The 27,497-nt window shown below is 41.8% G+C and overlaps 1 protein-coding gene across 1 annotated transcript in view; it reads right to left on the bottom strand.

The window, feature by feature from the left end:
• The window catches only part of CNTNAP2 (contactin associated protein 2), a 1,212,102-nt gene that overhangs the window by 60,354 nt on the left and 1,124,251 nt on the right, over positions 1–27,497 (bottom strand). Inside the window, exon 21 of the mRNA XM_074985481.1 lies at positions 21,217–21,310. Within this exon, the coding sequence (XP_074841582.1) occupies positions 21,217–21,310 (94 nt within the window). The remainder of the gene's footprint in view (positions 1–21,216; positions 21,311–27,497) is intronic.

Genomic DNA, 27,497 nt, shown 5'->3' on the forward strand with positions numbered 1-27,497 from the left:
GAAGGGATATCTCCCTAGCTCCCCCACCGCCTGTTGCTCCCACTGGCTGCCATGCATCTGTCTGTTCCCCCCAAACTTGAACCCCTGCTGCCCCCTTACCACCAGCTTGACCTGTACTGGCCCTGATCCCAGCTCCAGCCAGGCTGACCGCCATGGCTCCAGCCCTGTGGAGGAACTGGTTGCTGGCTGCAGACCCAGCCAGGCTGTTGGCCATGGCCCTTTGGAGGAACCCACTACTGGCTGTGGCTCCAGCCCTGCGAAAACTGGTTCCAGACCCAGCCAGGCTGCCAACCATGGCTCTAGCCCATGGTACATGCTTCAGCTTTGGACAAGCTGTCAGTACGGCTCTGAATCCAGGACACCAGCATCAGCTGTGGCTGGGCTGCTGATGTGTCCAGCCCCATGAGTACTGGCCCCAGCAAAGAATCTGCACCAGGCTCCCTTCCTAACACCCTCATGGTTGGGGGCGGGGGGCAGAAGTCCTAGCTAGAAAGTTAGTTTCTCCTTTAAAAAAAAAAGCGTATAGCCCAAAATGCTCTGGTCCTGTAACATCCGTGGTCTTGCCAGACCAGAGATGTCAGTTTTGGCAGGTAGAACCTGTACTATTTCCTATTTGTTTTCTTGCAAGCAAATATCTGTCAAATTGCCACAGAATTCTTATGGGATGCTGCGTAAGTTATGCAACCCAAGCTTCACAGAGGTGGTGAGTAACTGGATGTTACTTGTTTTCCAGGAGCCCAATTGGAGCCTGTTTATACTGTTAAAGCGAAGCAATATCATGTCTTGGGCTGCGTCTACACTAGCGGTTCCCTACCTTTTCCAGATGGGGATCCATGTTGGCAATTCAGGAAGAATTGGTGACCCAAGGTAATTCAGAAATGGCTGGGGGGTGGCGGGGCGGGGAGAGCAGAGCTGTAACTAGCTAATTTTGTGCCTGAGGCAAGGATATAAAAGTGCAGTCCCTCATGTTTATATATTCATAATAGTTATTTCATCGAAAAGGGGAAATATATTAATAAAATAATATTGCATTTACTTTAGTTAGTCAGAGCTGTGATGGAGGAAAGAGACTCATCCCCAAACTGCACCCCCCCCGGCTTAAACCCCACAATAAGTTGCTTGGAGAGTCACACTCAGGGGCTAGAGAGGGTGAGGGGAGTCACATTGAGGGGCTAGGGGTCACTAGGGGCTGGAGGGCTGTAGATGGGGCTAGGGGAGTCCCACTCAGGGCTAGGAGTCACTCAGGGGTTGAAGGGGGCTAGATGGGACTAGGGGAGTCACATTCTGTGGCTAGGAGGGGGCTAAGGGTATCTCACTCAGGGTCTTCAGGGGGCTAGGGAAGTCACACTCAGGGACTGGAGAGTCACACTCAGGGGCTGGGAGTCACTCAGAGGCTCTAGGGGGCTAGGGAAGTCACACTTAGTGGATGCAGGGGGTAGAGGAGTCACACTCAGGGGTTAGGAGTCACTCACAGGCTGGAGGAAGAGAGGGAAGGCACAGGGACTCCCATGACTGGAAGCTGGCTGGGGCGCAGAGCCCTGGCCAGCAGCACGAGCTGTTGGAACCCTGCTGGGGTTTGTGGGGATCCCATATCCTGCAGAGACTGGAAGCCAGGGAGCTGATGAGCTCTGCCCTCCCTCCTGAGCTCAGCCCCAGGCTCCCACCTTACCTGAGCTGGGTGCTGCTCTTCAGGTATGCATGTCTCTGCCCTGCAGTTCAAATGGCTCTCAGCATAATGGACTGGCTTAGTTGCCTGATGGCTGTTAATCCAATTAAGAAGTTGAGAACCACTTCAGGAGTGTGAATGGCTTCTTAGTAGCCACCAGTGGAGCTGCCCAGCCCAGCTGGCAACCCTTTGGAAATGTAATCGTGACCCATTTTGAGTCCTTACCCATAGGTTGGGAAACCCTGGTCTACTGAGATAAATTCAAGTTTAAGGCAGTCAGCTCAATATTACCACGACTGTCATCACTGAAAATATCATTAGCTCGATTTAGGGAGCACTAATCTCGAGATTGCAATATCGCAGTTACCTGACGGGTATAGCGTCAAGCTCGAATTCAGAAGTTCAATTAAAAGCCAGTGTAGAAGCGCCACATCTTAAAATCAAATTTATTATCCTCCAGAAGTGTCCCCTACCCATCCCAAAAGCTAAGCATGCCACACCTGGCTCCCAGCTCTGCTACTAGCAGGACCTGGGAAAGTTACCAGGCTGCTGCACTCCTGTGGTGAGGGCTGGGCACCCCACTGCCGAGCTGCTTGAGCCAGTGTGGGCCCAGGCACCCCACAGCCAGGTGGCTTGAGTTGTGCAGTGCCAGACACGCATGGGCAGGCACCCACTCCGCAGGTGCCCTTGGCCACCTGTGACGAGGTACCCCGCAACCAGAGGGATCCAGCAGCTTTTCCATTGGAGCCAATGAGTGGCAGGGCATTGGCTTTTTTTTGGAGAGGATTTTTATTTTTGTTTTTTTTGGGGGCGGGGCAGGGGAGTGGTTTTGGGTGGTTTTTTTGGGGAGGTTGTTTTTTGGGGGGAAGTTGGGGTGGGACTGGGGCTGGGGGAGCCAGTGAGGAGGGGGAGTAAACCTTCACATTTAAGGGACTCTGGGGAAAAACAGACAGACGTATTTGTCCAGTAAATGAAGGGTTTCCTGTACTAGCGGGAGTGGAGAAATTGACTAGAGCTGCTGTGCCATCAGTTTTCTGGGTCCCCCAAGCTACTGAACCCAAGAAACTGACAATGCTGCTGCTCCTGGCTCAGAATGCGGGACAGAGGGAATTGTGGGATAGGCTCCCACAACGCATTGCTGCAACACTCGATGTTTGGTGATTTCAGTGTGGAAGCAATGTGCCAAATCTGTTGGAAGCCTGTGAGAAGTGAGGATACTCAAAAATCAAATTTAGAAAAATTGACATGATAAAATCAGTTTTAATAAATTTGAATTTATGTCGTAGTGTAGACGTAGCCTTGGAGAAGGCTGTCTGGTCACTGTGGATTAATTGCTGATCATACACTGAAAGAGAGGCATGCAGAGACTGGTCACAGTAGAGCTTGTGGAGTCATCACAGGAGGCTGCCCACGGGGGTCACAATGTGAGATGAGGCCAATTGTGAGAGATCATGAAGGCAGGAGGCCTGTCATTTGGAGAAGTCCATTGAAAGAGACTAGAAAGGGGTCCAGGTTCAGCTAGCTCAGTAACCATGTCCATGATCGCAGGGTGTCATTGTAGAGGCACCATCATGTAACCAAAACAAAAAAGCAGTCAAGTAGCATTTTAAAGACTAACAAAATAATTTATTAGGTGAGCTTCAGTGCTACTTGACAGCTTTTTTGTTTTGATAGTATATAGACTAGCACGGCTCCCTCTCTGTTACTATTCATCATGTAACCAGTTTGCTTAGTCAAAGCTGCTCATCTGACTACTTTGCCAGCATCAGTGTGTTCTTCCACATATTTCCTATAATGGAACTTTTTTCCCCTGACCATCTTCTATATCCTTACCCTTTTTTCCTTCATGTGCCTCATTGAAATACATTTCAAAGAAACTTGGAAATAATTTGTCTTTTAAAATAATTCTCCTCCTCTTTTTACCAATAAAAACCAATGAAACATTAGCTCTTCTGTATCACCACTGTAACTGACCAGTCATCATTTTCTTGTTGCCCTTATCTTCCTTTTTCCTCAGTTACTTCTTATTCCTTTTTAAAATTAAGATTAGAGATACTTAAAGTATAATGGTAGTGGGTAGAACAGCAGGTGTAAATTGGCACAGCTTGCTGAAGTCAATGGAGCTCCTTCAATTTACACAGGCTGAGGATGGAGTCCATTAACTCAAAGAACAGCACACTGTGTTTGCATAGTCTGAAATTATTGGAAATTGTCTGCAACAGGTTAAAGAATGACACTGGAAAAACAGAATCCTCACCCTTTGACTGCTGGACTGCAGCCTCTCCTTTTTCCACGCTATTCTGAAAAAGGTGAGGTAATGAACATGTCTAACTTCCTAAAAATCATCATGTACCTTTCTCCTTTACTGTAAAAAAGAAAAGCCATCTTCCCCCATCAAAATTAATTTATTTTGCACAAGACATCTACTATTTGAACTCTGATTTCTCCAGAAAGCTAAATGATACTCACTCATGTTCTTGGATAACAATGGGCACTATGCATCATAATTTGGCTTACCAAAATGTGAAGGTCTGAATATTTGCAAACCTTTTGCAAACTTAGAGTTGGGCTGTAGTTATTTGCAAGGATTGTAACAGAATATAACCAGGTTCAAGCACTGCAAACTATTGTAATACTTTTTCGAACAAGGCATGTCTTCTAAGGTATCATTGGAAAACACATAATTTGTGCACCAGTCTCATCCTGATAAGATGTGTTTGGCAATATTGTATGCCAAGTTATAAGTTTCCCTGTATGATGGTCTTAATTTGTGTTGAAAACTCCACAACCTTGACCAAACTGACACTGGTAAACAGGACTGTCCTATGGAACATGTGCTCTGCTTAATTTGGATTTAAGCAGTAAATGAAGTCATCAAGCAGGAAGGAACACAAAGAAAACTCAAACAAATTAGAAAAAGCTAGCAGGGGACATCCTTCCACACAAACTCTTTGTCTCTTATAGGGTATACCTATATCCTCTGATGAATTCCACCTTTGAATTCACATTTTAAAGTGGGACTAAGAAAGATTTTTTGACTACATTTTAATAAATAAAACAATACCACTTAACTTGGTGAAAATATTTTTTAGATAAATGCTGAGAAATTAAACACTAGAAACACTTCTGTGATACACTCATTAGCATCACAATTTTACAACTGGGAAAACAGAGGTAAAAAGTAAGTAAATTGTTTACAATTACATGGGAAGACAATGGCAGGACTAGATGCACGTACAAGAATCAAGCCCAGTTCTGTACTGTAAATATGTCTAGTGGTTATTGGAGATCTTCTGGATGTCAATTTAAATGAACTAACAGACCTCATATCGTAGGCCAAAGAGAGCACTCACACAGTGGTTACAGTCCTAGGTTTTCTAAAGAATACCTCTCCCATAACTTCTTTTCATCGCCAAACCATATGTAATCCCATCCTCCTCTGTCTTAGTAATTAATCAGCCTTCTTCACTTACCCCTTCATTTGATAGCATCCCAAATATTTCAGGAAAAGCCTAAAGAAATTATTTTTCTTTCTTTGTAGAGTGGTCCCAAGTTTAGGACACATCAAAGAAACTCCAAAGCTAAGGAACACCTTCCAGCTAGAGAGGACCCCACCGTCAGTACCCCTCCCTTCTCTTTTACATCAGAAGGGATTGCTCATCTAGGTACCTCAGACAAACTCTACAGGTGCCACAGTAGTTGAGAAAACAGAGACATAGATAGTTTCTCAGTCACTGGGAGCCAAACCATTACAAATTGTTGAATTGCTTATAAATCGTATTAAATGTACATCAGCTAAAAGAGGACATTTTCTCAAGTACACGTTGCAAAAATGAGTCGGTGAAATTAAACATGTTCAATACAGAAGTCACTCAAAATAAATCAGTTCCCAGAATCTGAAAGTAGGTTAGCTAATTTCTCAGCCTCACAGGTTAAAATCACCGCCTTCTACTAGATTTTGCTACCATTATAACTCCACTAGAAACTCTAACAAGCAAAAGCCAGAAAAAATGGAGCCTTCTGAGGCTATGTCTAGACTGGAGCAATTTGATGGCAGAAGTTTTTGTTGGAAGATATCCTGTGACAAAACCCTCATCGAAAGATCATGTCCACACAGCAAAGTGGATTAAAAGAGCAATCCACTTTGCTGACAGAGAGGAACCAGACTGCCCAGCTGCTCTACTGGCAAAATGGCCACATGGAACCATAGCAGACTGGGTCACAGGTCACCATTTCATTCTGAGAGCCCGGGCAAGATGCTCCCTTGAAGAGACCCACAAACACCTGTTCCCTGTCAATGTTGCAGGCATGTCTACCTCCTTGAGGGACAGCACAGTTAGAGTAGGGATTTGTGTCTTTCTGGGAGGCACAGCTCATTCCAGGAAGCCATGGTTCCAGAGCAGCCCCCTGGCTTGAGCTGGAGCCACACTAAAGTGCTTCAGATGCTGCTGAATCTTCTAACATCTGTCCTGACCCCACGTGCAAGGACCACTCTGTGGCTACAGGATGGTCACACCTGCACTTGCCCTCCCAGCTGCACAGGCGGATCTGGAGGCACTTCTCTTCCAGAGTCTCGGCTGCCATATGCCTGACTTCTTTGCATTCACATTAAGTGACTGTCATACACCATCAACAACCATGACCTGTAGCAACTTTCTGATCAACTGCCTGCTGAAGAAGAAATCAGAAAGAGAAGATGGCGATAGATTGGACATACTGTTAGAAAACCAACCACCAACATGACAAGGCAAGCCTGAAGTGTGAACCCACAAAGAAGAAGGAAAAGAGGGCACCTAAGAAACACCTGACATAGAGACCTGAAGGCACACGCTAAAAAGACGGCTATACCTGATTAGAACTGGACAATATCGCCCAGGACAGGGGACACTGGCAAATGGTTGTCAATGACCTATGATCCAAGATGTAGGAGTGGAAGAGGCTTACTACTACTTTGTCTTTGAGGTGGGCTCTGTCTGGACATTTTTCATAAAGGAGTTAATAGACCTCCCAGCAGATGTAACAAGGGTGATCCAGTGGTGGGCTTTAGCCTGGGACTCAGGAAAGCCAGGCTGGAGTCCTTATTCTATCACAGACTTCCTCTGTGACCTTCAGCAAGACCTCCATCTCTCTATGCTTCAGTTCCTCATCATAAATTAGTGATGATTGTACTTCTCTATCTCACAGAGGTATTGTGAGGAGGTATGTTATAGGCTGTAATGTGCTAAGATCCTGTGTGAAGGGACAAAACAGAAGTACCTAAGGGCAGACAGAAACCAAAACTGAATCACTCATGCTTGAGACCTGCCAATCTTGTTGGGCCAATGCTCTTTGACTCCTTTTCTAGGACACAGTGAGAAACCCCAGCTATGATAAGGGCTATACTTTAATGCGGGTACCACACTGATTCCTCTCTTCTGTGGAGAATATATTTTGTTTAAGCTTCCTATTTAAGGTACCCTCCTATTACCTTCTGCTAGGACATCTCCTGCACAACCGTACCCACCAGATTCAGAAAGTTTTATGTGACCCTGTTACACCTAAAAATTGCAGTCAAGATACAGCAGCACAGGTTGCACCATTGCTATTGCAGTACAGACATAGCCTTCACTGCCCTATAGACCATGGTAAGAACTACCAAGTGGGTAGTGCAGTGATCAAATTCTGTACTCAGTTTTTTTCTACTATGATGATAAAAATAAATCTATTCAGTGTTTTTTTTTGTGTTGACACTTTCCAGTACTGAGTACCGGCACCTTGGCAGCCCCAGCCATGGGATTGGCTGGGAGGAGGGGGTGGGGAGCCGCCTGAGTACTGGCACCACTTTCTTTTACACAAAAGGCATTGAATCTTCTAATGTATTAAGTGTATTGTGGAGCTCTCCGTTCACATTTTGGAGGGAGAGAAGAATCCTGGTGACATCTGTTCTCTATATGGGGACTGATCCACTGTCCCTACATTTGACCATAAGCAGATACAGACTGAGTCTGAGGTCTGTGAAGCAGGGATTGTCCTCCTCTTCCTCTTTAGAAAAGAAAATATAGTTGTGTATTTCATAGAACACTAGAGCTGGAAGGGAACTCAAGAGGTCATCAAGTCAAATCCCCTGCCCTCACAGCAGGACCAAGCACTGCCCTTAACGTCCCTGTTGGGTACTTATCTAACCAGTTCTTAAGTATCTCCAATTATGGAGATTCTACAACCACTCTAGGCAACTTATTCCAGTGTGTAACCACCCTGACAGGCAAGAAATTTTTCTAATGTCCAACCTAACCCCCTTTGCTACAATTTAAGCCTGCTGCTTTTTGTCCTGTCATCATTCTTATTACAGTAGCAGTGAGAGGCTCCAAATCTAATGGTAATGCACTGCACAAACACCACGTGAATGAGAGCTCACAATGTAAACAGATGAGACAGACAAATGGTGGAGTGCAAAACAGTGGCACAGAGGATTGAACTGATTTGTCCAAGGTCAGACAGAAAAAGAACCCAGATATCTTGATCTCAAGACCAATTTCCTTTCCACTACCCTATACTACCTGCCCAATTTTGATATTGGATACGCTAAGCTGTTGTTGCACAGCTATCGCCATAAACAAACACATTTATTTTAAGGAATGGAAATGTCATTGTAACCAGTTTTGTTAACTAATTCTCAAAAACGGTGAACTTAATTGATTTCCAATGATTTATTAAACAGTTGTAAGTCGATAGCAACCACTGTAAATGCATTTACTTTATTTTTAAGGGAGTATCCATTTCAATCTAAGGTGCCTAGAACGGAAAGGGCTACCCTTAAAATAAAGTGAATGCATCTGCAGGGGTTACTGGTTGTTCTATTACTCTTTTCTGCTGTAAGTATGTGGTGAGGTATTTGCAAGACATCACTGCATTACCGTACACACTGGAGAGAGCACTTTTATTCAGCAGTGATACCCTTTAAAAACTTTGATCAGAAACCTTCAAAACAGTCAAGTTTTATTTTGTGTTTTAAATAACAGAATAATTTCTATTAAAATAAACACAGAATGACATAACTTCAAAGACTGGCCGAACAAAAATATGTAAAAGTATTTCTCCATAATTTATGTTCCCTCTTTTGTATGTAGTAACAGGAGCTGGGCAAATAATTTGCAGGGACTAACTTATTGAATTAATTTTTATTTTTGCTACATCAATAGATGGCCAACTCTTCAAATTTATTCATTACTTAACATTATTTGATGACTATCTTTCATTATTTTTGCTGTTGGGCTTGATGGTAAATATACAGAACATGTGACATTTTCTTCTGTGCAGAGAGTCGGTAAGCTATGTCTACACAGCAGCATTATTTTGAAATAATCCATTTCAGAATATTTTATGTCAAAATAACACAGCAACACACGAGAATGCATTTCAAAATAACACCAAGCTATTTCAAAATAGCATGTCTGGACACATAGGCCATACCTTACCAGCCCCCTTCTTTCAAATGGGCATGGAAATGGCACAGACCAGGAAATATCAATGAGGCGCTGCCATGCATATGCAGCGCCTCATTAGCATAATGGTAGCTGCACAAATTTTGAAGCTGCTAACTTCAAAGTGCTGACAGACAGTCTAGACATGGGCACTTTGAAATATGCTCCCAACTTCAAAATTTCCTTACTTTGGGAGTAAGGGAATTTCGAACTTGGGTGCATATTTTGAAGAGCCCACATCTAGACTGGCTGTCAGCACTTCAAAGTTAGCAGCTTCAAAATTTGTGTGGCTGCCATTATGCTAATGAGGCACTTCAGATGCACGGCAGCATGTCTTTGGTATTCCCTGGGCCATGTACTTTCCATGATCCCTTTGAAGAAGGAGGGTAGTGTAGACACAGCCTTAGTGTCTATTTTCAATTAGTGCCATTGGACACTGATTATTGCTTATTTTGAAATAACGCTATTCTGTGTCTTAAGAGTCCCTATTTTGAAATACATGTTATTCCTCCTGCAGTAAAGTTTATGAAATTTGAAAGAACACAATTTATTTCAAAATAGTGTGTGCATAGTGTACACACTAACAAAGTTATAGGAGACTCTTTCATATCCAGCAGCCCTGGGACATGGAGGTTGCTGGATATTCAAATATTCTGGAAAATAGAGAGGTATACCTAGCACTAAAGAAAAACAAGATTAGATGTTAAGGGATGAACAAAAATATATGCAAATATACTTTATTTACTAATGACAGTAGCATTGTACACTATAAACTTATACTGTATTTGCGGTATTTATTTGTATTTACTTACATTACACTGTACTTATGGAAAACATAACTAACTTTTACTTAAAGTTAAGATGCTGGTTATTTGAGAGTTCCAGATGATCATATGTCAGATATGAAAGAGTTTACCGTATTCCAAAATAACAGCTGTTATTTTGGAATAACCTTGATGTGTGGACATAGCCTAGAAGATCTATATTCCACTTATGCTGTTGGGTAGAGTAGGATTTAAATAGTGCAGGCCCTGCACCAGAGTAAATTTATTTTCAATCAAAGTGAGCTGTGTTGCTAAGCTAGGACTGGTTAGATTGTATACTTTTTCCAAGTCCCTTTTAGGCTGGAACACTCCTGGATTTTGAACATGCAGACAGGAACGCTCATGTCCTAACAAAGTTATGTGACTCTTGGTGAGTGGCAAAGCTTATACATGCCAGAAGTGGTGAAGTCACAGAAAGGTAGCCATGTTAGTCTGTATCTCCATAAAACAAAAAAGTAAGCGTGGAACACTTTAAAGACTAACACCATAATTTATTAGGTGATGAGCTTTTGTGGGATAAACCCACTTCTTCAGATCTGGAATACAGCTGAAAATGAACTGGCATGATGAATATGTAACAGAGAGACAGTAAACAAAAAAAAATGAAATCAAAATGGACTAATCATCTGGAGAGGGTAGAAACTAGTTGCTGCAGTGTCTATTAAGTTGAGTGACTTGCCTGAGATCACTATTAATATCAACAATAGGGAAGCTGTCTTTGTAATGTGTAAGGTAATTGCTATCTCTATTAAGGCCAAGGTGCAAACTATTGAATTTGAGAATAAATTCCAGTTCAGATGTCTCCCTTTAACAGCAGCTTACAAGGACACTTCTGGGACAGCACACCAACTTTAAATCAGACTGCAAGCCAAAAGAATTACTTGAATAAATATTTGATCTCAGCCTGTTGACTATAGTTCCTAATATCACAATTGCACTAAGTATTTTTTGTCAATCTCCTTGCATCAGTGGCTTCAGGTGAATGAACATTCAACATGCTAAAACAAGTAAAGAACGATCATCACTCTACAGTGGGACAGGAGCATTTGAATGAGCCGAAAATGTTTAATGCTAACAATCATGTTGCACATAAATTAGATTTTTCTTCAATTATAAATGAGTTTGCGCAGAAAATGCCAGAAAAGCATTCCTAAAATGAAGAGTTTTGCTTGCAGTGGAAACTGACAATTAAAGTTACATTTTTATATACATGCCATTGGTATAACGACTTAATTGTTAATAGCTAAATGTCTCATGTGTTAGATACATTGGGGTCTGGGGCCTCTAAATTCAAAGTGGCCCAGGCCTTTGTCTGAGAGGGCCTGCATGCAGTGAGGTAAAGGTGACAAGATTCAGTTTCCTAACACTTAATTTTGACCCTTTGTTATATTAGGGCAGTTGCTTTGGATTTGCACTTGGCATCCAAATATATTTAATGGAAAATTAAAGCATGCTCCTTCTTTTCTCGTATATCTTTGTATGACTTCGTCTTTCTTTTTCCAGGCCTATACAATCATTGATTTTATGACATGAGAAGCAGGGGTGCTCTTGACTCTCTGAATTAGCTCTCCATGCTACTGTGATTTTACAGGACTGGCACTTGTGTTTACTGCTGCCCTTTGTAAACTTGTCATGTTTACTCCCCTTCTTTGCCCTTTTGAAGCAGCAGCATGAGTAATAAATTGGTACTAGACATGACATGGCAGCAGGTGAACTAGCTCCTCTCCTTTATGGTAAGAGAAAAAAACCCTAAAATTGCCTAAGAAATTATAATTTCTTAAAATGCAGAGGATAGGAAAAATATGTGGAACATAACTGCATTTTGTCAAGTTATACGTAAGTGGTTTCTATGAGATCTATCAACATGCTAGGGCTTGTGTCTCTAGTTATTTTTGTTTTCTTTTTGTTTGTTGTTTCAGATTGCATATAATGTTACTATGTGTATTGTTTTTTTAATTTCTCATTACACTTTTAACAAGGCACTAATTAAAAAGCATTTTGCACTTCATTATAAGAAAGAAAGTCCAGGAACAAATTTCTGTCCATCTTGCATTCTATGCAATCACAACAAATGATCTAATTTTTCTGTGTGTCTCCCCGGCTATCCTATGGAAAGAACTCTCAAACTATGGCTTTTTTACTAAAATGACTATTTTACAAAATCAGGGACAATTTTCTGTCGTTAGTTCTCTCCCTATGAGTGAAAGGGACAGATATTAGCTAAGTGAGATAACACAACCAACACCATGCTACCTGTAGTAGTTTTCTAAAGATTCAGTGTACTGAAAGTCATACAGAACTCATGACCAGGGATGGGCACGGACTCAAAAATCACATCCAAAGCGCTTCACGCTTTGAGATCTGCAACTGAACCTCACTGTTCTCTTTTGTTTCAATAATGGACACAAATGAGCGCTTTGACTCCAAATAACCATGCAACTCTATGGCTTAGGGCCATATCTGCTCACAGAATAACCTTTAATTGTTCTATTTTTTGTTCATTTTATCTTTCATAGAGTCAAGAATCTTGGCAGTAACTTCATTGCTTTTATCTCATTGTATTATTCTTCAAAGTCTTAGTGTTATTAAATAAAACATGAAAGCTGTGCTGATGTCTACTGGTACATTTTTTGAAAACTTGCTGTTTAAGGACTATTCTGGTTATAAATATCCTCTAATTTTCCTTTGCCATTTTTTTACCACTAGAGACATTTACATAAAAATAGGATCTTGTTTCCAACTATTTGTTGGCTCCTGCACCTTTGTTGGCCACCTAAGTTATGATCTTGCTTTGAATATCCAGAGGGTATACAGCCAATAAAGTATCAGTTATGTTTAACCATTTTCGACCAAGTAAGGAATACAAGTTTAAGCTCCTGAGTCGCAGGCTTCTGGAAAAGAATAAATGCTGTCTTCCATTATTGTATTTCAAATCTCTGTACATTTGCTTTTAACAAAAACAGTCACCTCTATTTTCTAGGATTTATAATTGCAGGGACTCAGTAATAGTTTTTGGAGCACAGAGAAATCTTCAGTTTAAAGAGAAAGATATGCTCTCTAGTTACATTTGCAATTCAATAGATTTTGCTTGTTTCCATGTTTCTAATATAACTCTCCTGACTTAACAGCACACAATATTAAGGACAATTATGAAGAAAAGGAGGCATTTGCTGACTATTTTATTAATCATTGCTACTGTGATAGCCCCTTCAATCGAGGCCATGTTCATGTTGTGTTAGATGCTGTCAAAGTAATGGTTGCTTTGACTAGTAATATATAAATCACAGATATGACAGTATCCTTCAATATCCAGGCCAAGTCTTATGGAATTAGGTTAAACCACTGAATTACAAACACCACCTTGGGGTCCATTGTATTGGAAATTCAAATATTTGTATGCTGCTATGAGACTGTTTGGAACCTGTTTAGTAGGAAGAAGGATTAATTCAATCTCTGGGAGATCACGTGAACTTGAGATGATTAGGCTGAACAACATAGCAGATATGATTGACATTCAGAGACAGTATGTGTGAAGTGGAATTCCTCACAAGAACAGGGGGAGGAAGCTTTGTCTTGAGGGGAGACCTTTTGTTTGCTGACCACCTGTCACAGGAAGACAGTTCAAAGACTCACTCTGGATTCTGCAGGGCCAACAGGTAAAGAAAGGACTTTAGATCAACAGCTTCATTTTAAACATGCCCAGGGCCTTCTTCCTAATCCAGCTATCTGAAAGAACCTCTGGTCCATGAAGGGCCCCAGTCCCCCAGGAAAGGTTGGAAAGACTTGGCCTACTTAGGGCCCATAAGACGTGGTGCTAGTTCAGATTCAAGACGGTAATGAACCTGTTACCATAGAATAACTGTTTTATGGGTTTCAAAGACCTAATCACCTGCCAGAGCTCATGTTGGAGTTGGGGGGTGGGGGTAGTCTCTGGTGAGCTTCTTGGCCTGCATGTGGGGTCTTTTATTATTCTTATTATTTTCTCTCTAATGCTTTTATCTTAAAAACACAATATGCCTGTAAAGGAAGTGCTGTGTGCTAAATTATCTGGTACCAATTATGCTGTGTACCATTTCTGAAGGGGAAGGTAAGGCAGGAAGCTTAGTCAGACTGTATTTTGCAAGGAATAATGCAGTGAAGGTAGAGACTCGTCCAGCCTAAAGACCATCAGCATGAGAAATAGTGCTATGGAGGATGCTGCAGCACCATGAGGTTTTGTGCCTGGTGTCTCAACTACTGGCCCCATACTGGGGTTGAGCCACCAGCCTGTACCTGGGGTCTCACTCCTGGCCACCGTCCCCAGCTATGGCTCTCGCTTAGGATGATGACGGGCATGGATGGGGGAAGTAGGTGCGTCTCAGCACCCCAACCCTAAAAATTGTTCTAGTAATACTGCTAGAAAAACCCAGTCAGGAGGGAGAGAGAGGCCAATATCCATCCAAGAAAAGGCAGAGTCAGAAGTCTGAGTGGGAGTGCTCCAGCTGAACCACTACAGGAAAATACAGGTGCAGTTGCCCTGAACTGTGACATGGGCATAGGAAGAAAAACCTGCAGGATATGCTGTTTCTCCGCAAATAAAGATAGTGAAAAAAAAAAGAGACAGAGAAGGGTTAAAAAAAGACAGGTAGAGCTGTTTCTCAGTAGGATGCTTCCAAAGTACACCACAAAAGCGCAAACCTGGAAACCCTAGACGCGCTATCATTTCGGGTATTGGCACTCTTACTACCAGACTACCCAGTTATGCAGACTCCCTCCTCAAACCCTACACCACCAACACTCCCAGCTATCTGTGAGATACCACTGACTTCCCAAGGAAATTACAAAACATCGGAAAACTTCCTGACAACACCATCCGTGCCACCCTGGATGTAGAGGCTCTCTACACCAATGTTCCACATGAAGATGGATTACAAGCAATGAAGAATATCATCCCTGACGTTACCACAGCCAATCTGGTGTCTGATGTCTGTAACTTTGTTCTCACCCACGATTATTTCTGATTTGGGGACAACGTATACCTCCAGATTAGTGGCACTGCTATAGGCACCTGCGTGGCTCCACAATATGCTCATATATTTATGGCTGACTTGGAACAATGATTCCTCAGCTCTCATCCCCTATTACCCCTCCTTTACTTACAATACATTGATGACATCTTTATCATTTGGACCCATGGTATAGAGACTCTATAAGAATTCCACAGAGACTTTAACAATCAGCACTTCACCATCAACTTATGGCTTGACCACTCCACACAAGAGATACATTTTCTGGACACTGCAGTAAAAATCAATGATGATCTGATCAGTACCACACTCTACCGGAAACCCACTGACCGCTATGCTTACCTGCATGCTTCTAGCTTCCATCCTGCACACACAACACAATCCATCATTTACAGTCAAGCCCTTAGGTACAATCGCATCTGCTCTGATCCTACTGACAGAGACCAAAAACTACAAGATCTCTACCAAACATTCATAAACCTGAATTACCTACCAGGAGAATTTAAAAAAACAAATCAACAGGGCCAGATGAATACCCAGAAACCAACTACTCCAAGATAGGCCCAAAAAAGCCAATAACAGAACATCCGTGGTCATTACCTACAGCCCCCCAACTCAAACCACTGCAATGCATCATTAAAGACCTACAACCTATCCTAAATCAGGATGCCACACTCCAGAAGGCCCTAACAGACAGGCCTGTTCTCTCCTTTAGACACCCTCCCAACCTTATGAGGATTCTCACTAGCAGCCACAGGCTATACACAATAATACCAGTCCTGGAACTTTTCCTTGCAAAAGCCCCCCTGCCAACTTTGTCCACATACCTTTGTCTGGAGGTACCATCACTGGACCTAACCATGTTATTCATAGAATCACGGGCACATTCTCCTGTTCCTCAGCTAACACCATATATGCCATCATGTGCCAACAGTGTCCACATACCATATATATAGGACAGACTGTAAACACTTTTTGACAAAATATGAATGGACACAAAACAGACATAAAAAAAACTCCTAATACACAAACCTGTCAGCCAGCACTTTGCTGGAGTGGGCCATTCTGTTAATGACCTGAAAGTCTGCGTTTTACTGAAAAGGAACTTTAACAACTGTTTACGGAGGGAACGCTCAGAACTGTCACTTATGTTCAAATTCGACACATTAACATGTGGTTTGAACAAGGACAGCAATTACTTGCTCCATTAAAAGGACTCTTTTACCTAATTTGTTTGATCTAATTCTTAACTTCCCCACCCCACACCCCTCTCCTGCCACACCTCTGCTCTTCTGATTTGCCAACCTTGATAACAATTTTTCTGATTTGTCAACCTTGATAATGATTTTTGGACCTCTGTGATTTATATATTGAGTCTGTTCTGGTATGGCTATAATCTGAAGAAGTGGGTCTGTCCCAGGAAAGCTCATCACCTAATAAATTATTCTGTTAGTCTTTAAAGTGCTACATGACTGCTTTTTTGTTTTGATACAAACTGTTGTTGTTATTGTTGCAAATATAGCTTCATGTTCACTTCAAGACAATGCACATGGATGGGGGAAGAGATAATTAAACCTGAGCATTGCGAATTAAAAACAAAACAAACACCAAAGCCTTTTCCCAGATATAATGTAGGACATTAAAAACTGTACCTATGGTACATATCAGAGACAAAGCTGAGTTAGTCTGTACCTTCAAAAACAACAAGAAAGCCTGTGGCACCTTATAGACTAACATATTTTGGAGCAGAAGCTTTTTCAAAGTACCTGCTTTGTCAAATGTACTTTTGATAACATATAGGTGGTCACCTTTGTATACACATCCCTGCTCTGCTTGAACTCTTCGCCTAAGTTAACCAGAAGCTCCTCTAGCCTGGATAATGTAGCAGGGAGAAGCTTTAAAAACACTAGATTCTGCCGGTAGCCTGTCCTTCAAACTGTGCTGAACACACATAACAGTGATAACCTTGACTTCCACTCCTTTCACTCAGCCTTCCACTGAGAGTTGTTATTCAGTCAGATCAATGGCAATTGGCTGTGGTGCAATAATTATACCAGTGAATTAGGGTCTTGCGAGAGATTGTGTTCTGTTTTGGCATGCACACCAGAATTCTGTTTTTTTGTTTTTTGGGCACTCAGATTCTTTTATTTAATAAAATGTCCCACTTTGAAGATACAGTGAATCTCAATAGAATAAGCAAAGAAAGCATGAGACTCACGCTCTTACAGGCTAAAACCTAAGTGTAAAACGTTAAAAAGACAAAGCAATGCCATCAATTGAAGGATGCAGAATAATTTGCACAATAGCATTTATGATGGATGATGCATAACATTGCAAAAAACAAGGAAACTTTTTGATTCTCATAAGATCCTGGGAAAATATAAACCATATATGCTTCATCTGACCCCTCTATTTTCCAGGATCTTCCAGGCACCCTGCCTAGTCCTGTTCTGTAATATTTCCTCACTCTACTGATTTAACCAAGGTTTGTTGTGCCTGCATAATGCCCTGAATGAATCTAATGAGGAGGAAACTCTGTGGCTGCACCACACACACATCTGCATGGTGGATGTTGTCAGTATCGCGTCTACTAATCTGTACTCTAATGAAGAGAGCTAATTCCTCATTTTGGAACTTGGCTTAATTCCGTGCACTTAGCCTGCAAATTTGTAAGGCAGGAAAAGAAATCTAAACTAGAACCACTTGCAGGTAATATGCGCTTCACTCGACCCGTCCCAAATACGGTCAGCCCAGGTTACTTTGAAAAATACCAGCGACTGTAATGACACTGCAGCTATATAACAGGAACATCATGGACAGAGGGAAGGTGGGCTTTCCCGCACTATCTCAGCAAGATGTCTCAATACTGACCTTGAAGGCAAGCATGCACACGTCAGAGGGGTAGTAATGTCCATCCCTCCTAGTCCTTGAACCCTCTGTTACTGTTGGCAAGGAAACCAAACATGGTGGTGATTTTTGCGATGCGAAACTTGGAAACTGGCTAAGTCCTTACAGCTTTTCATACACTTCAAACATTTGTAAGGTGGTGGTAATGATTTTCTAACTTTGGCAAGAGAAGCGGGATTCAGGCACATGATCTATATGCAAAAGTTTTCATAACCTGCCTAATTCTTGCAGTTTGTTCTAGAGGAACTCTAAGAAAAAAACTAAGGCGGACAATATTAAAACACACAAAGAGAAATAATACTGATCCTCTAGCACCTGTGGGATAGTGCTGTCTGGTGTCTACAGTTACCTAGGTCAGGTCTACACTAGGAGGTAAAACTGATTTTAGATATGCAAATCCAGCTAGGAGAATTGCCCCTAGTATTACTGGCAGGGCTTGGACACTTTAACTTTCATTCATCAGCCTTAGGACTAAGGCCACTAAGTACAGTGAAAAATACTGCAATGACACATCCTGATCCCTGCAATTTAGCGATAGAAGAATATTTCCAGTTTATTGGGTATCACTAATGCACAATGTTTTTAGCTGTCTTTCTCTTTGTGGCTTCAATCCAAGTTTCTCTTCTCACTCCCTCTGCAACAGCATATGGTTCATGTCTTCTTGCAATGTTTTTACTATCTAAACTCTTCTCTCCCTCTGCTGCTTTATCTTCCTTTTTCCCTACAATTTTGATGGTATTTCCCTCTCTATATTTTCTCTCTCATATTATTTCCTACTTTCTCCCCAAGCATTCCCCATATGTAAAGAGGATGAACACCCCCAGGGCCATATAAGGCTTCCTTGTCCAGCCAACTTTTCAGGACTAGAGTCAGGGCTTTAGAAGATTGCACTGACAAGGGAACACCAGTCTAGTCTGGTGGTATCCTAACTCTGAGCAGCCCATACAGCTGACATGTCTGGAAATAGCTGCCAACTCAGAGAGACAATGGATCCATTGTGGCAACAATACACTCACATGAAACAGTCAGGGTGGAGTGTGGAGGCCCAGCCTTTCTCCTCCTGACATCCTGATCCGCACCTTATCTCCCACCAAATTTATATCTTTTATCAGGTACTGGTCTTGTTAGGGGAACCTCAGTAGGGCAGGTCTAGGGAGAAGAGATGAGCTCTCAGATACTTTATCTGAGCCACTCTGTGGCTGAGTTTACACTACAGGAATCTTTCAAAAGATGATCTTCCAGAAGAGCTTCTTTCAACAGAGCATGTCCACACACAAAAAAGTGCATTGAAAGATTGACCCACTCTTTCGATAGAGAGCATCCACACAGCCCACTCTCCTTCAAAAGAATGGGTCAGGGATTGAATAATCTGGTGCCATGAGGACTGCACTTTTGAAAAAAGAGTCCCTGGGGAATCTACACATGCTTTTTTTCCAAAATAAGCTTTCAAAAGTAGGCATTCTTGCTGATCTGGGAGTGGAAGAATGCTTCCAGAAGAAGTCCTGTAGTCTTTTGATTTTGGATTAAAAGGGTGCATTTTGTGTGTGGACGCTCCGCATAATCTTTCAAAAAAAAGGGCCTGATTTTCCAAAGGAACTTGGTAGCATAGACAAAGCCTAAGACTACCGCTGCTAAGTGAGTACATCTTATCTCCTGCATCTTTTGCCCATTCTTATGATGATAAAATGGACCTTGAATTTGTTTAGTAGAATGGGCACTTGGTGCTTTAAATTTCATATTGTCCTTAGTGCCATAATTCAGTTCTATATTAAAGATATATTCAGAGAGCAGTAAAGCCATTCAGGTTTCATATTATCAGCAAGATGAGACATATTGCACTCATATGGCTGACTACAAAATTATCATTTATGTCCCATTTCACAACTTATAGTTATTCTGACTGTACACTTTTATTTTGTTTTAGTGGGGCCTAAGAGCAGAAAAAGTAATAAAACCTGAATCTGAATTCAGCTCCAATCTTAGCCAGGATTTATTTAATTTAAACCAAAGGGAACCTTATACTGATGTCCACTTTCACAGAAAATCACAAAAGAAGATAGCCTAGACTATAAATGAAGCAAATGTAAAAAATATGTCATTACAGAGATCCATTTGCAAAATAGTTTGTTTTTTTTTCTTCAAAAGTCTAAAGTCCCTTTCTCCCCCCTTTGGTCTTCAAACATGTGAAAGCTAGGCTATGTCTACACTAGCCCAAATTTCTGAAATGGCCATGCATATGGCCGTTTTGAAGATTACTAACGAGGCGCTGAAGCACATATTCACAGTGCCTCATTAGCATGCTGGCAGCTGTGGCACTTCGAAATTGCTGCAGCTCACTGCCACACAGCTCGTCTGGATGGGGCTCCTTTTCGAAAGGACCTGGGGAACTTTGAAATCCCCTTATTCCTATCAGTAAATAGGACTAAGGGGATTTCCAAGTTGGTGGGCTTCTTTTGAAAAGGAGCCCTGTCTGGACGAGCCACGGCAATTTTGAAGTGCCATGGCCGCCGGCTTGCTATTGAGGCACTGAATACGTATTTCAGTGCCTCATTCATAATCTCTGCAATGGCCACTGATAATTTCAGATTTGATGTGTGCAGGAAGCTTAGGGTATGTTTGTAGGGGACCTACATTTCACGTGGCTTATAAGTTGCTATTTAAATTGTGTTGTTGTAGAAAGAAAACTTAAGTTCACGTTTTGAGTCTGACTCTTCACTGTAATCCAAACTGTTGTGCCCAAGTAGTCACTTGAATTTCAAAGGTGTTGAGCCCCTGAAACTCCCATGGAATTCAGTGACATTTTGGTTACCTATTACTTTTGAAAATGAACCATGAAATTGTGAGTAATTAGTTCACAATAAAAGATATTTCAAATTTCCTAAATATTGTCCATACTTCACTGCAAAGCAGCACCAGTCCTAATGACTTCTGCCTCCAGGCAAACTTGGGATATGAATGGTTACAGAACTGTGCAATTTTACTGTCCTGAATGATATCCCCTAGAACTTAATATATGGGCTACGCCTACACTTAAGAAAAACTTCGAAATGGCCATGCTAATGGCCAAATCAAAGAATACTAAGGAGGCACTGAAATGAATATTTAGTGCCTCATTAGCATGCCACCAGCGATTCATTAGTATTCTTCCATTTGTCCCTTAGCATGGCCATTTTGAAGTTTTTCATAAGTGTAGACATGGCCATGATCTGCATTCTGTGCATATTAACCATAGCTTACTCTATTCTTAGTTTAGCTATATGAACCCTCATCCTTTGCAATAGCAAAACAGTACCCCCACCTGACATATATTCCACTTAACCAAAATATAATGTAATTATAAAATGTAATCTCACCTATAACTTTTCCCAGGAACAGTGCCTTTGGGGAGTTGAGCTGAGTGTCAGATGCTGTCGGCAGGCTGTAACTTGCTGGAGGATAGTGATCAAGCTGGGGAAAGTCAAAAACAAGAGGACACTTTTAGACTCAGATCCCATTACACTGCTAGCGAATCAGAGCTTCGTTTTAGATCTCACTTTCTGGATGCTCTTGTTTTATCTGTGATAACAGTGACCGCACCCTCAGGAGCCACAGTCAAACCAATATTTTGCAGGGAATTCATTGCAGCATCAGTGGTTACAAATAAATGAAGGGTAGTTGGGGACATGCCTACTAAGCCCTTAGGACCCTGCACAAAAAAATAAAATGAGAGGTGTGAATGGCCCCAAAGGACACAGCTTTCTAGAAGATTCTGAGCTCATATAAGTACAATTATTTCTACAATGTGACTATATATAGGCAATACTCTCAAAAAACTACAGTTACTGGTGACCAGCTTCTATATCTTCATTATGCAAACTGCCCAAGCAATAGCTGCACTGCAGAATTTCTCGTAGTTGTTAAGTTCAGCAGGAAGAAAATGCATTGGAGATATCGTAAGACCTGTAGAAAACCTCAGTGAGTATGTTTAGATATGCTTTTCAACTGTATGTACCTTTGTTGTCCACCCACTCTTTAAAGCTTAGTCATAGATGTACACACCACATTAAAATCTTAACGTTCAGCCATTTTTGAATCATCTGTATGGAAAAGATTGTAGCAATATTTCCTTACTTTAGGCAAATTATGATTTCTTTACATAATTCAAAAATGGCTGAACAGATTTCCTCAGACTCGCAACAAGAAAAAAGTTCATCTTTCAGCTGAGATGGGGAATGTAACATTTCAGTCTACATGAAGATTTTTTTCAGAGTTATAAGCAGGTGAAGACAAAGAGTTAAAAATAAAACTGGATTGTGACATTAAACACAGTAGGTGCTACAAAACACACACTAAATTAAATACCTGATATCAGTTTCCATGGTAAAAGGGAAACTGGCATGTAGCATCACATGCATAATTTCCATTAACATTGCTTTGAATTAGGAGTGCATCATGTGAGGATGCACATCTTTTCTTTCAGGAGACAAAATGGTCTTAAATCTGAGTTAGGAATTCAAAACAGTGTAGGACTCAGTATTGTCGTCAGCAGAATCATCATGATTACTGAGCTAACAAAAATTTGCACAAGGCATGTCTGGAACTGACTGTTGAAATAATTACCCGGGGCCTGATTTTTCTGTCTTTCACAACTGGTTTTAGATTAGTCTAACACCATAGACTTCAAGAAAATTATTTCTGATTCATTCTTGTGTGGGAGGAGAATCACACTCATCTTTGTGGAAAACCAGAATAGAACTAATTTTCCTGTCTTTTTTTCTCTGATATTTGTACTTCTCTAAATCAGGGATAATTCCACTGAAGTAAAACTACTGTTAGTTGGAAGATAACCAGGTTCAGAAGCACTGAACTTTGTTTTGAAATTGGCTTACATTTCCTTTGAATGCACGTATCTCCATCATCCACCAACGAAGAGCTCTGTCTAAATATTTATTTTTACGGTAGCACAGAATTGTAGCCATGAGAGCTCTCAGTTTGAGATTACTAGGACACCTGTTACACTTATTTGTACTGTGGGAGCACCCCAGAGCACCAATCATGGGCCCATTATGCCAGTAACTGTACAAACATATAGCAAAAATACGGCTCTTGCTCCATAAATATCATTACACCTGGATAATGAACCTGGAAAGAAAAGGCAAATTAAATTATTATTCAGTGTGAGCATCTTTATCGAAAGACATTAGGCACTGATCTCACCCCTCTGTTGTATGGTGAAACATCTTTTGACTTTAGCGCGAGATCCAAATGTGTAAGAATTGACCTCAATGAGCTGGGCCAAGTATATTTAAAGGCTGCTTTGTGCTCTGGGATGAAGACTGTATTCACCAACTCTGCTCCTTAGGCAAATTGACACTCTCTGAGGAGGGCCACTATGGAGCTGTGGAATCAACTCCCTCAGGAACTACTGACCATCAAAGACCTCACCAGCTTCTGCACCAAATGCCAGGAAACTTCCTTAACTTTGCCTTCTCTAATATAAACACATTAGAGTGTGTACTTTTATGGCAAAACACCTTCTCCCCAGCCAAAACCCCACTAAAGCACAACATGCTGAAGCATGGGGTCATGACAGCTTCTCAATGAAATGTCTGCAAGAATTTTTTAACTTAGGCAAAATAACCTATTTTCCCGCAACCATCTTAGCTGAAACTACCCCAGGGATTGCTTGAGGCTGACATGAGGCATGGGAAATCTCTCCCGGAACAATTTAAGTTTGGCAAAGTTACAAATAACTGAGAACAAGGATGTGTAAGGAAACCTCAGTCACATGTAGCACCACTTGTGCTGCCTAGAATGAAAAGGAGTGACAAATTACTCTTACATCTCTGCCCCAGCTACCTGTAGCGAGAGCAGTGCACGGGGGAACTTTTCATTTGGAGAAACTCAAACCTCAGTTCCACTTCTTCCATACAGAAAGCTGGCCAGTGTATGCTAATATGAGGGGAAGCTATGCTATATCAGGGACACAGTAAATCAAGTATCGGAGGGGTAGCTGTGTTAGTCTGGATCTGTAACAGCAACGAAGGGTCCTGTGGAACCTTATAGACTAATAGAAAAGTTTTGAGCATGAGCTTTCGTGAGCACAGACTCACTTAATTAGATGTAAATCATCAGAGTAAATCAAGAGGCAGCTTGTGAGTCTCTGAATCATAATCTGTTTCTCAACCTACAGAATGCATGGGGTTTGTGGCAAATCTACAATTGAGCCCACACAGTTTATTCTGAGCTGATGAAATGTTGCTGTTGGTATCTGCATGGAAATGCTCAAATTAAAGCAAAATCTGACACAGGAGTTAAAAAAAGCTGAAAGTACAAATTTCAGATATCTTCATGGAGCTCCTCACAGATGCTCAAAACAGCTAATTTAAAGCCCCATTAACTTCTCTTGAAAAGAGGCATATGGAAAAGTGACTAAAACAGACAGAATGAACCTTCGCTTTAAATCCAGAGAAATTAGATGTTGTGGTTCTTTCATGGGTGCAGGAATAAGGAAAAGATCTGCGATGACGCATGAAACCAGCCCATTACACCAGCTATTGCACCCCTCGAGAAATTTCTAGGCTGTAGCCAGATCAAACATTTGTGAGTTGTGCCCTTGCCCAGTTTTGATACAATGCATTCAAGGGAATAATGTTCAACTGTGGAGAAATAGTGACTATACACAGTGCTTAAGGAAGCAAGGGTAGGTCAGTGGTGAGATTTCTTCCCTCTTCTTCTTCTTATTTGTGTTATATTTGAAAGAAGTAATAAAAGAAATCATAGTTTTAGAATAATCTAACTGAAGACATATACAGGTGAGTGAGAAAAGGAACACAGGTGTTCAGGACAGGATTCTTTCTAAAAGTCATGCTCCACTGCCACCCAGTGGCTGCTCAAGTATCAGCTGCTAGAGCTAAACTGCTTGCAATCAGCCTGTGAAATACAGCAATATCTCAGCCTAATGTAGAGCAAAGATTCATAATAGCAAAGGAAGTATTACTTTCACATGACATTTGAAAAGGATATTGCATTATTTCATGAATACAAAAGAAATCATTTGCATACATACAGGATGGCTTCATGAATATGTGTTGAATTATAGTTTCTTCATTATCTTTAGGAGTTTTCATTACAGCTTCGTTTTAAAAATAATTAATTTCATTTGAGCTGGACGTGAGCAAGACTGTGTACACAGTACGAACCAAAATGGAAGAAAATGTTCCACTTCAGTTCTCAAGTCACATCAGGCCAACCTGGCTGACTTTATCTGATGTTGCTGTTGCTCAGGGAGATATCCAATTCCATTTCTTTTCAATCACTACTCTTTTTGATAATGTAGCTAATGTTTTGTGCTTCTTGTGGGTACATTTTTACTGGTCTTTTGCAAAAAGCAATGAGGACACCTGGCTCGTTCATAAAATAGAATGCTGTATAAGCTAGTTGTTCAAGTACTGTAGTCCATATCGCCTTGGGGCTGGCAGAGGCCAGGGTCACTACCTACTGCTCTCTTGAGCCTTACAGAGAGTCATTCCTCCAACTTATTCCATGTGGAGGAGAAGTGGTTGCCTATATCTTCTTCTGATGGTAAGTTTTACAGTAAACTCTCTTTTAACTGGTATTTGGTCTACCAGAATTCACACACAACTGGCACCAGGCACCATCTCTATACCTAGGTCTCCTCTTCCAGGGCGCTGCACTGCTCACAGCTGCCTCCCTCTCCTCTCCCACCCACTGGTCACACAGGAAGCAGAATCCAGCCACCACCCAGGGAACGGTGCGTGCCCCTGAGCCAGCGGCCTGGGACAAGGCAGCCCCGCTGAGTGGAGGAGCTGTAGTAGCCAGGTGCGGCAGGCTGCTCCAGCTGGTGTGGGGCCCTGGAGGACCCCCATGTGCATCCCTGACTGAGCTGGAGCTGGAGGTGGCTGGAGAGCAGCGCACTGACCTCGGGAAGGGAAGAGCCCCCACCATTTGCGGCTGGCACAATGGCAGCAGGAGTGGTAGGTATGGTGAGGCCCCACCATGGGCTGCCCAGGAGAAGGGAGGCATCGGTGAAGGAGAAGGTCAGCCCAATGGCGCAGCTGATGGCTTGAGGAGCTGCTGCACAGGCCAAGCCAGGAGTGGGAAGAGCTGCCACCCGTCATGAGGCAGAGAAGGGGGATCCGAGCGAGATCAATGTGCTGCAGCAGGAGTGGGATGTGAACCCCTGCAGGCAGGCACAGAGCTACATCAGAGACAGAGGGAAAACACCTCTCCATCGTCCAGCACATTTGAATAGCCAGTAACCTCCTGGTCCCTGGGGTGCTGGATATGAGAGAGTTTACTGTAGCTAGTTTTGTTATAATGTCACCTTTTCTTGGGTGTGTTATTGTCAGCACCAAGAGCAGAATCCAGGTGACCTGACCCCAACATGGTGCTCTAATCACAAAATTATCTTGAATCTACTCAGACACATGACTATTTACTACCATATACCTGTGTGTGCTCAGGGAGTGTTGGAGATTTTTCCAACAAATAGTCCAAACCCAGAAGTCCTTACCCTTCCTTTTCCTTTCCCTGAGTGAGACCTGAGCAAAAACTGAGTGAACACATCAAGACCTGGCCAGGGTTAGAATTTCACAGCCACATTTTCTCATTATGGTCTAGTAAGTAGCTTGTTTTTTGATAATAGCTCTACCACTGATGTAAGCCCTGATCTTGCAACTCTGAAGATAATGGGGTTTTGCCAGGATCTCTCTAATCTGGCACCCTTGGGGCTTGACCAGTGCGGGATGAGAGAATTTGTTTGACCACGGGAGGTCAATATCGGCTAGCAGCATTACCAAGCATGTCCACTTCATTTGGCTCTTAGAAGACATTTAGGGATAAGTTACAGCGAAATAACAGCACGAAACACTGAGAGCCAGGACTGCTGTCGGGAAAGTTGGCCACACCCAGATAACTAAAATCATGTGGATTACAGTTGTTGCTGGTCAAGAGTGTTATGCATTAGAAAGGTTCAACCTGTAGATACATGCCTGTATGTGACTGAACCTAGGAATTTGCACTGTGACTGTGTACATTCCTGAACCTCTGCGTGGCTCAGTTTTCCCATGTGCAAAATGCATATGGAACAAACAAGGAAGTAGTGAAGCTTAATTAACATTTACATTAGATATTCAGATGAAATTTATCATATAGCTGTAATTATTATTTGTTTTAAGTAAGACTCCAAATTTTCTTCTCTAGGGCAATAGACTGATTTAAGAACTACTGCTTAGGCTATTACAGTCTTCTTCCAAAGGGATTAACTGCATTGAGTCATAATATAAGCTTTTCACATTGATTTACATTAGAAATGCAATCAGCCCAAGATGCAGTTCAGTTAAATGTAAACTCACAAGGTCTTCCATCATTCCCTTAAAAAACCCGAATAGATCCTTAGCTTCTGTAAATGGCTGGAGCCCCATAAAAGCCATGGAGTTATGGAGTCACACTGATTTACAGCAGCCTTACTAAGGCTCAATATGAGAAACAATGCAAAGTCAGATGAAGGCTTCATGGAAATTAATCTGAAATAGGCCAGGTTTACATGTGGGGATAAGTTCAAGTTCAGATATGCAATTCCAGCTACATATCTTGATTTGAACTTTGGTGCCATCCCTAAAGCGGAAGTTCA

This window comes from Carettochelys insculpta, chromosome 2 (assembly GCF_033958435.1).
Source record: "Carettochelys insculpta isolate YL-2023 chromosome 2, ASM3395843v1, whole genome shotgun sequence".
Taxonomy (NCBI): Eukaryota; Metazoa; Chordata; order Testudines; family Carettochelyidae; genus Carettochelys; species Carettochelys insculpta.